An 11,017-nucleotide genomic window follows, 5' to 3' on the forward strand; every position below is an offset into this window, starting at 1 on the left:
ACGATATTCAATACGAGGACTGGATTTTAAGCAAATGCTATTTTCTCTTGCATTCCTTGCATTGCTATCGCCCCCACTTTGATATATGAGCATGAATTAGACGTTAAGAAGGGCTGCAGCAGCAGTGAAATGGGACGCGCCGCCCACCATATGCCGCCGCGCTGACATGGCGCGAGCGGTTGGCGAATGCGAAACCGCAGAGAGCAATGGAAACAAGGAAAACATGTGGTGTGCATGCCGCTTTGTTTTGTTTCTAATTGCTTTTTAAGGCATTACCGAGAAATCCTCCCTAGGCGATTCGACCCGGCCAATACGAGGCATCCCTCCATTGTGGTCTTTTAGCGGTCTGGCTGTCTGCCCTTCCCAGCCATGCCGAAGAGAAAAAAGATTCGGGAGTGTGTTGATTCGACAGTGGACGCTTGACTCACCATGCTACACAACAAAAGAAGAGACCTTGTTCTGCCAACCGTTTCGGGAAAAAGCACAATTGCACGGCTGTGTGCAACTGTTGGCGCCCTGGTGCCATCATAAACAATAACATTTCCTGCTTTCCTGTTGAATGCACATATATCCCGCACACCTTTATTCTGAATTTACTCGCATTTATGCAAATATTTACTGTGCTTATATTTACAACGCTGGACGCCTAAAACGTTGTTTTGCCTGCCTATTTTCGGTGCTTAAAATGCGCTTTTTAATGCCTGAAAATCCGGCCTCTATTCACTACCTTCTGCGCTTAACTCTCCCTTTGTTGCCTGTATTTCATGTTCAGCAAACCTCCTTACAGAATTAACCTATCCGCAACACACATACGTACTTCTATGCTTAAGAACTGCATTCTGGAGGAGGCACGCTGAGGAAATTCATGTGCGCATTGGTTTCTTTTCAAACCATCTTAGTGGGTAAAGCGGGTATGACAGAAAATGATATATTGCCATATGACTTTTTTTTTTAATATGAAGTGCTGGCTTCCTCACGAGGCATCATCTGTACAGTGGTCGCTACAAAAAAAAAAAAAAAAATAGCCGCAAACACCTTCTCCCCGCTCACTGGGCTCAGTAGAGGGAGCATTTATATGCGGGGTTGAGAATCGCCTCTTTGTCGACCTTGCCATGCGTACAATTGAACGCTCTGCCGAACTCTGGCATATTCATGACGGCCCCGTTGCAGCGTTTAAGCGCTCTTTCGGGTAGCATTAGTTTTCCTTCGAACTCAACGCTGGCACACATTACGTGGCAGTACGTAATGAAGAAGAGTTGCTCATCACTCAGTGCGATGCCGGGTATCAAGAGGCGAGTCTTACGGTCGGCCATGGCGTAAAGGAGGGCGTCCAGTGCTACGCGTGCTCCAAGGTAGTCGACTAGGAAGTCAGCCTCTTCCCCCAAAGCAGCGTCGGGATTGGCTTGCTGAGCGAAACACATTGCCCTCTTTTTGTACTCTTGGTACACACCTCCGGTCCACCAGTGCGAGGTAGAGCCTAGAACATCTTTCATCACATTCTTGCCGGTGAACAGTAGCGCCAACAGTCGCCCAGTAGCACTTCCCAAACCACCGTACTTGATCGCGAGGGGCACATCAGTGGAGTAAAAGGGCAGTCGCAATAGTCCAGCGTACACGTGAACCATGTTCATGGCCCAGTTGGCATCGCCACCGGCCAAGGCAACGTTGCCCCGTCCCGTAGATCGCTTGACGCCACGTATGTTGTACTGCGCATTGTTGGCGCGTATCTTAAGCTGGTTACCGTAGTAGTCCGTTGGTGACAGTGCTTCCAAATCGGCGTACCTTTCTGCAAGATTGAAATTCTTCAGATACGAGCCGAGAACTGGTGGAACGACCGTCGTCCTTTTCAGCTTTTCCAGCGTCCTGGACTTGGACAGCTCGTCCATCCATTGAGAGCTGCGTATTCTGCGTATCATGGAGTTCTTTATGGAGGCAACGATATGGCTCACGTCCTTAGACTGTGCTTTGTTGGCGCTCGAATTGATAGAACGACAGATTCCATGCTTCTACGAAATGGGTGAAGATGAAAGACACGCAGTTTTCAGTATGAACCGGGCTGGGCTCCATGGGGTGGTTGAAGAAAAAGTACTTGTCCATAACTTTTCGGAGCGGCTCTTGGTGCGCTGCCATCTGCGTGAGTATCGAGAAGCCAAAGAATCTCATAGCACTTTCAGGGGGCACGTTCTTCAGCAGACATCTAAGAGCTTCTCCAATGTAGTACAGCTTGACGTGGAGGATCGTCGACGCGGTCATGGCTCCCATAGGCTCCAGGACCTTGCGCCAGATGAGCTCCGACAAGCCCATATCTCTCGTTACGGCAGCGATTTCTCGGAGAGTGTGCGACTTTCGCACGCCCTGCATGGCTATGGAAGCACGACAAACGTTGAGATGAATGTCAACTAGCTCTTGAATAGCCTCATCGTCGTTGTATGAAAACAGTCCAAGTACCTCCCTGACATACTCTTCGTAGGTACCTTCGAGGCTCTTGTTCAACTCCGGCGAAAAGGGGCATGCAAGTGGAGTCGCTTTGATGGACAGTCTACGCTGCAACACGCCCTCGCCGAACAAGGCGTTCTCAAACACGAACACGACCTTCATACCCAAATTCAAGTCCAGAGTAATGAGTCCCGCGAAGACATCGTATGTTTCGGTGTCAGAGTAGGTGAATTGCGGCCAGCTCCCTAAGCGAAACTCGTTGAAAACTGGTCTGATTCCGGATTCTAGCGCTTCCGTTGCCGATAGGAGGCAAGACCGGTAGGTGATGAGCACCATGTCGAGAACAGTTTGGTAGGTGATGTTGGGCCCACGTTTCTTCATGTCCTCCTGCATGTCGTCCACGTACTTTTGGCTGCTCAACCAGGATACGTTGACGCCCTTGACGTTGGCCGAAGCCCAGGGGCTGCACACGTACGAGTAGAAGTCTCGGCACGGTAGTTCGCCGCTCACTGGTCCAAGGTGCATCATCTTTTTGACGCGCTCGCAGTCTGGAGCTTCGCAGTGCTTGTGCTTCTCGGACTTGCGTATTGCCATCTGGACATGCTCTCCGTAGATAAGGAGGAATATGAGGAGGCCTATTAAAGCAAAACAGCAGACCACAATGATGTAACTGAGGACGGTGCTGCTGTTGTCTTGCGCCTCTTCCTTGACGGCTAGCGCTGGGGCGTCACCTCCGGCCATGTTCCTGCTCCAATCTGCCAGGGAAGACACAGACACACAGAGTAAGTTAACAGTGCTTACTACCGACCTGTTAATATTGTAGACGTTTCAGTAGACATTTAAAGCGATTAACTCTCAAATGGTTCATGTCAATAAGAAGTGCGAACCAAAGCCTGGAAAGCGACAGCAAGGTATAGGTAGCTATAGCGTTAGAAAAGCACGTAGGACTGACATGTGGGTGCTATACAGCCGTACAGGCAATTATTGCTCTACGACAGAATATATCCCTATGCTATGGCGCGATGAGCAGTGCCGCAGGCGGCGTTGCAGGCATCACGCCTGCATGGCGCACGAGGTGAGACTGAAGTAAACCTATACGTATAATAAGACCGCCAGCAGTTCTAGTTCAAACTGCACTGTGCCTTTCGCCATACTCTATAAAAACGATTGCACCCTCCGGGAAATCTTTTTCTTTCACAACAATAACCGTCACCTGGCTTGCTTCCGTTAAAAATAATTGGTGGGGTTTTACACGTCCCAAAACCACGATGTGAATATGCGGCACGCCCTAGCGGGGGCTCCGGAAATTTTGACCATCTGGTGTTCTTTAAACCTAAATCTAAGTACACGGGTCTCTAGCATTCCGCCTCCATCAAAATGCGGCCACCGCGGCTTGCGTGCGTTTCCTTTCTTCTTGAAAACTCGGCGCTCGCCAATTTCTTATCAAGGATGCCATGTCACGCTGATAGCTCGCAGGCCATTCGTGAAGTGAAGTACTGTGCGGGTGGGGTTTAAGCAAAGAAAGGCACGCAAGACAGGTTAAGGTTACTGCTGTGGGAGAAAAAGACGCCCAAAAGGGCGCAGCTGTTCATTATAGTGCAGGGGCGTAGCCAAGGGGTGGGTTGGGGGGGGGTTCAAACCCCCCCCCGAAATTTTTCAGTTTTGCTTGCGTATATATACACGCACACATACAAACGCCCGCACGAACATACATAAAGTATGGTTGAACCCCCCCCCCCCCCCGAAAAAAATTTCTGGCTACGCCCCTGTTATAGTGTATGCGCATGTTATGCTATGCCGAGCATGTTATGCTATGGTCGACTAGGCAGAGCATGAGGGTGCGTGCACTCAAGGCATTTCTCGGGGCGTCCTCGTTTTTGCATGCAAACGTAACTTGCGCCTACCATATCTCGAGACTTTGCAGCCAATACCTCATAGACAGGAGACGTTGTTTTGACACACCACGCAGAGGATTGATCATGCGCGCTGGTATTGTGCTGGCGGAAACAGCACGACCCCGCCAATTAATAGCGCCAAGGCGTCGTCGCGAACGCGTCTCGAGCCAGTGCTACACTGCCGCGCAGAATTGGTAAGCATCGCCGTAAGCGCGCACAGAAAACGATTTAACGCAACGCGTCATTTTTGCTCAACACACGTATGAAAAGTGTCATGCGTGTGCTTCTGCGCAGATGCGCATGACACTGCGTATAGGGTTCAATTGTGAAGCTGTGACTAGAGAGTTTTAGTGCCGGTGCCCCCAAGCAGCTTGCGTATCGAACAGCGCTAGTCCTCGTCGGTCATTCGTCCTTGTGTGGTACACGCGCTGTTCACGTCACTATGGAATACCAATTAGCCCGGTCAAATACCTTGCGTATTGAAGCCTTCGCGTTCCTGTGTGCTCTCCTTGTGGGCGGCTAACGGAAGAAAGCGGGGAGAGTATAAAAAAGAAAAAGAAGAAGAAAAAAGAACGCGGGGACCCGACGACTAGGAGTCCCCGGCACTAAAACTGTGTAATAACGGCAAGTTGGCGTTCGGCAACTATGCATCGTATGCTTTTGCCTCACTTTTGTGCAATGCGGAGTGATGTACACAAGAGCACTCCATACTTGGAAAAAAAAGAAAAGATCAGCGCGAACACGACGGAGACGCAAGACGAGAAGTACACAGTAGGAGCGCTGTGTTAACAACTGAAGTTTATTGAAACAAAAAGAAACGAACGCAAGAAAACCAACACCATGCGTGCGCAGGAATTTTAGGGCACGTGAAAGAAATTGTTAAGTGTGCGTACCTCACAATCTAGCAAACAAACAGAAGGTACCGATATGCAATCATCACCCTTCACTTTGATGAAGAACGCTTCCGCGTGTTCACGAGCCCTTTTGTCTTCGTGTTTCAACATAATGACTTTGTTATTGAAAAAATGGTTACACCTACATGATCTGCAATGAGCTGAAAGACATGACGCCGGCGTTCCCTTTAAGGTATTTTTGTGCTGGCGAATTGTTTCATGAGGTACGCACGCTTAACAATTTCTTTCACGTGACCTAAAATTCCTGCGCATGCATGGTGTTGGTTTTCTTGCATTCGCGTTTCGTTTTCAGTAAACTTCATTTGTTAGACAGCGCTCGTACTGTCTACTCGTCTTGTTCGCGCTGATTTTTCCAAGTATGCATCGTTTCCTACTCGCCCACCTCTCTACCTTACTGAAGCTAAGAGCATTCCAACACGAGGTTTCATGCGTGTTTACCGTGGTTCGCTTCACTACCAGCAAATAAAGCAGTTGCTTTTTACTCACTTTTTTTTGCGGCGTTCCTCGATGGTGGTCTTTCTCCTAGGGCCTGTTCTTCTTCCTCTTCCGCTTCTTTTCCAGCGAGCACGCGTATCCACGAGCGAGCAGGGTGCAACAGCGATTACGTCAATAAAAATTTAAAATAACATCGTTATTTCAAGTCCCGATTTTTACCATAATACGCTTACGTTGCACTATTTCGTGAACCTACGAATTAGTGCTTCAGTTGAATTCGTTGAAACTTAATGCAGAGACAGAGGTAAGTAGAGGGCGACTGTGTTGTTGGCGTTAGTCAAACTGAATTCTGCAGCCATTGTGGTTCGTTGTAACCGTTGCATAAATAAACGTTATTTATGCGACGGTTATTGATACTGATGTCCATGACAATATATATGTTGGAGTCATTTGGTTGTAATATATTTTCCGATGGCAAAGCGATGACGCCTCTAGACGACTAAAACTTATGCAGCTTGCGATTCCCCTTTTGGGCCGTAGACTCGAACCGACTTCTACATATATTCTACATCTATATGAAACACAAATTAGAAATCGAATGGAACTATCCAAAAAAGAAATATGGATTCAAAGATGGATTCAAAGATGGATTCAAAGATGGGTTCAGAAGCTACATTGTCATCTAGGCGAACATAAGAAATTCAGCCTGCCATTGCCTATCTTTTGAGTTGACTTAATGGAGTGTCGACACCAAGTTTAGAGACAATATTGGACTTCAACATAAGCTTTGAAATATTAAATATTACATGGAACGCTTCGATGAAATACGATTGGCAGCAGATAGCTAAAAGATAATTTGTCGCAATTTTAAAATCTAGACATGAAACTTGGGCGCCTTCTTGGGACTCGTCGCGGTGGGCATCGTGAAAACGTCATTATTATAAGTAAAATAACTGGGCGTGTGGACTCTGATTGCAACTGTTTCCCATCCGCGGTTGCGCTTGCCCGAACACGCCCTGGAAACGCAAGAATGGAGCTTCACACATCCCCATTGCATCATCAAGTGTTAGGGGCGCGCGTGGAATCGTGCAGACGGCCTGCGAGTCGTGTTTAACGCTTTGCGGGTTCAGGTGATCTCAGTGACGCAGGGTGGTACTGATTAATGTCCCTGACAAGTTGTCCACCCCTTCTGGAAAGTACACATTGTAACCTGTAACTGCGCGGTAGGAATTGTCTGATATCAAATTTGCGGAAACCACACTCAAGGATATTCTGACCGCTATTATGGTCCCTAAGGAGCTGCGTATAGGCCAAGGGAAACGAACTATCGCCCGAGAGTTTAGTGCCTGCAATATTTTAACTCCTCAAAAAAAAAAAAATCACAGCATATCCACGGAGTGAATGATGATGAGTGGGCGAAGCTGCGGAGGTTCATCGGTAAACCGTGAATCTTCCGTGAATTTTGCCCAGTACATCATCACCGACGTGAGATCGGGCGCGTTTAAACTAAAGGTTCGATGAGAGTTATGACGACTTTCAGCTCACTTCAATTTTACATGTACGCTGTGAATTTTCATTGTTTAGAAAACCATTGCTTTAGAAAACAACTGGTGTCTTTCGTTAAGCAGCTGGCGTCTTTTCGTTTTGCCTTAGAAACATCTGACGTTCTTTCGTTTTGCTTTTAGAAAACATCTGGCGTCTTTCGTTGGTTTATTTTATCAATCAACGGCGTTTTGAACAAATATTTTTATTGTTTAATCACGCACAGGAGAAATCTCACCAGGCACTACCTTGGAGGTAAACAATGGCTGCTAATGGGAATGAGAGACAGAAGAAGTCGGTTTTTAGCTAACACTTACACTTCTACTTCTACTAACGTTTCCTACTGGAAAATGCCAATGGCTGCTAATGGGGAATGAGAGACAGAAGAATTCGGCTTTTAGTTAACGCGCACGCTGCGAATTTTTTATTGTTCAACAACGCACAGGAAAAATCTCCCACCGGCACCACCTTGGAGGTCAAAGCGTAAGACTTGTTTACGGACTACGACTACTACTACTGCTACTACTACGACGACGACGACGACTACGAGGGACGAACGGGTGCCGCCTAAGGAGCTTCGCCCCTAAAACAACGCATGTAAACACTTCAGCAGCAATAATGTTTACCTGCTGGTAATTGCAGCCTCGTCCTGTCGTCGTCTTCTTCGTCTTCTTCCCAGGGCTTAACGGCTGCATTTCCAACCGTTAACAAGTATAACTGCCCCAACTCACCATTGCGATCATCGTGCTACGCACTGAGTAAACAGGCGGTCAACTGCGTCGTGTCCACTATTTGATCACCCTAGATGCACGGAAGATTAACAGAGGTTAGCTGACCATGTGAACATGTCTGTTTTGACTGCCCACCGTCTCCAGAGGACTTAAAAGGGGGCGCTTGGCACGCCTCTAAGGTTAGTTCATCGAATCATCGGCAGCATAAAAGCACGAGCTTGGATTCTAGGTTGCCACTAGACCTCTCCGTTATGGATGCCCACCTGTTATAATCTAGAAAAGAAAGAGGGTGGTGGCAATCCGCACACACTTCGGAGACTTAGATCATAACAATGAGGCACTAATAGCATAGTCCCTCAATAGGCACCGTTCAGTCGAGTTTGCCAGTCTGATTGCAGCGCCAGAATACATAGCCTAGCGTATTAAAAACGCAACCTTGAGACGGCCTCAATGAAACTGGAACGCGAAGCGCGCGTTTCGCGCCCTGCGTCTGTCGGCGGATTGTGGCCGGGATACATGGGGGACGCGAGCACGCGTCTATTTTCTGCGTGCCCCTAACGGTGAATGTCGAAGACTTTGAGACGGGGCAGTGTGAGCAACGCAGCTCCATCTGGTCAGTGTGCGGTGCCCATAGCTTTTCTGGTCACGAAACTGCCGCCTCAGTTTAATATAGAGCTAGCGGCCGCCGCTATAGGGACGCCACAGTAAAAGAAAGCGGAGAGGCCGCCGTAGGCGACGCTTCTATTTTTTCTTCTCTGGTACGTCGCGGCTGAAATCACCGCTCTTTTTAGACAATCTTTACGTTCTACTTTGCCGTAGCAATTGTACGAACTAAACTTGGAACTTCTGAGAATGTTTTCTTACCGCAGACAAGGCGCATACACAAAGTAAACAATCTCAAGTTCAGCTGGCGGTTCAGTGTGCCAACATAATCATTTTATTACTGAGAAATTTGTTTTTAGTTGACCCAACAGGCCTCAAATAAAAAAAAAACTGATGTTACTGTGATGCGCTGTACAGAGAATGACCATCAGTGGCGTTACCATTAAATGCATGGCAACCTGAGCTCAGGGTCGTGCACTGTTATTTCCCGAACTTCGAGTGCACGCGTGTCGTTCCAGCAGTGGTAACGGACTAATTTTTCGTAACAGAAAATGTTCCAGGACGTGAGCTTGCATTTGCCGGTAATCCGTTTGGAACGCATACATCGGCAGATTGTGGCCGTCAGTGAAACGCTTGCTTGATGGTAACGGCTGTCGTGTTGAGGCGTCGAAAGTGTTGCTAGTTTTCGTGCGTATCAGTGCATTTGTAGGACACAGTTTCTAACGCGATTTCTGTTGTCAATATCCCCGATGAAAACCGCATAGATTAATATGTTCCCCTGTCTCCGCACTCCGATTCTTAATCTATATCTCTCACGAGCAGGGTGACGAGGATTGACGCACGCTTGGATTCACCTTGGCAAACCAGGACGCTTAATAGGATTGTAATCTCGATCTTTCTTTGAAGGATATGAAGCCGTGCGAATGCTTATAAGAAATGACATAATAATTCTCGCCTTCACTCCACACTGGCGTAGTGTAGAGCTCAAAAGACATCTTAAAGGAGTATTGACACAGAAATCTTGCATCCTGTCTTGTTTTTTTTTTTCCAATAACTAGCTAGTGGCCCGTTTTTCACGGCTGGAACCCCCCCCCCCCCCTCCTGCACAAGACGGTTCTCGAGGTCGTTTCAGTGGTTTCAGTGGCGTTCAAACTGTCGGTGGTCGCGACGTCCAATTCGTAAAGTAGGCTGGTAGGCCGTGAAACACACGAGAAATGGCGTTAGGCCTTAGGCGCGGCTTGTCTCTCGACAACGATACGGCGTCAGCGTTTATAGTGAAATCGTCCACATGGATGATGTCCTATGAAGGAAAGTGCCTCGCACACACACGCACATGCTTCTAATCGATGCTGAAGTTGTCCGTTTCTTGCCCCGTTATGGCTCACTTCCAGTTCTCGAACTGCCCACGAACACTTGGCATGCAAAATAGCGATAACTTTTCTGTAGTACCCTTGTAGCCGAAACGGCACCACGGTACACAGCACCTGAACGCCATCGTCCCGCGAACGTGCCGCTTCAACTGTACAATACCTGAACTTGGTCCCTATCTAAAAAAAATCACAGCTACAGAGTACACGGGCAAAACTTTCAACTCGCGCCGGCCGCGTGGCTGTCTCTGCGGAATGAGCCCGGAGAAGCGTGGCCGGCCTCTAAGCGACGGTGGCGCCGCGGCGCGACAGCTTTGCGCGCCATATCAAGCACCCCCATAGCGTGACGGCGAAGTTTCGTGACCAAAAAAAGTATTGAAGGACTATGCTAATAGCCACCATGCAGGCCACCCCTCTCCCCTCACTACATTGTAACTCTTCTGCTGCCTCTTCTTTTCCTTCCGCATACTATATAAACCAATTAGTGAAATGCAAGTAAACCATGTCGACCCCTCTACCTTTATTTTTAAACTTTTCTTCTCTCTCTGGCTTCTCGCGAAGACACGAAAGCGAATTATTTTCTGCCTCGTGTACTTCAACAGATTCCCGTGGCGAATAAGTGCACTATCGTGGAGAAAATTATTGCAACCCCCTTCACCTCTGCTTTCTTTTTCAGAGTGCCTTCATGTATCGGAGTAAGGCGATCGGTGTGCCACCTGCACAACACATGAGTTCCACAGCAAGCAGCCCCTTAGGTATATATATATTGTACTGTCTCCCAGCCAACATAAACTGCGGAGTTAAAGCAAGTTCATGCATACTGACAATAATAAAAAAAAATACCGGTTGTCGGCGTGTGTGGGAGAAAGGGATTAAAGGAGCTCTCGAGAAATGAGATGAAATCGATATACGCGGGCACGCGCGTAACAAAACTCGAAGAAGCGCTTGTCTTTCAGATACACAGGGTCAGTCGTTCAGGCGACCCCGCGGTCAGGCAAAACGCATCCATGCATCCTGGAGGACGTCGATGAAAGAAAGTTCACTAAGTATTATGCCCGGTGCGGACAGCTCGTGCACCTTAAGTTGACAGTGCG

At 48.0% G+C, this 11,017-nt stretch overlaps 1 protein-coding gene across 1 annotated transcript; it reads right to left on the reverse strand.

The window, feature by feature from the left end:
- Positions 1-1,055: 1,055 nt before the first annotated feature.
- On the reverse strand, positions 1,056-1,886 carry LOC119386058 (neprilysin-3). Its single transcript, XM_037653408.1, has one exon. It carries the CDS (start codon positions 1,884-1,886, stop codon positions 1,056-1,058), a length of 831 nt encoding a protein of 276 aa, XP_037509336.1.
- Positions 1,887-11,017: the final 9,131 nt, after the last annotated feature.

Source organism: Rhipicephalus sanguineus, chromosome 3 (genome assembly GCF_013339695.2).
Source record: "Rhipicephalus sanguineus isolate Rsan-2018 chromosome 3, BIME_Rsan_1.4, whole genome shotgun sequence".
NCBI lineage: Eukaryota > Metazoa > Arthropoda > Arachnida > Ixodida > Ixodidae > Rhipicephalus > Rhipicephalus sanguineus.

Coding starts and splice junctions, on each gene's coding strand:
- LOC119386058 (XM_037653408.1), bottom strand. CDS start 1,886: ATGGACGAGCTGTCCAAGTCCAGGACGCTGGAAAAGCTGAAAAGGACG.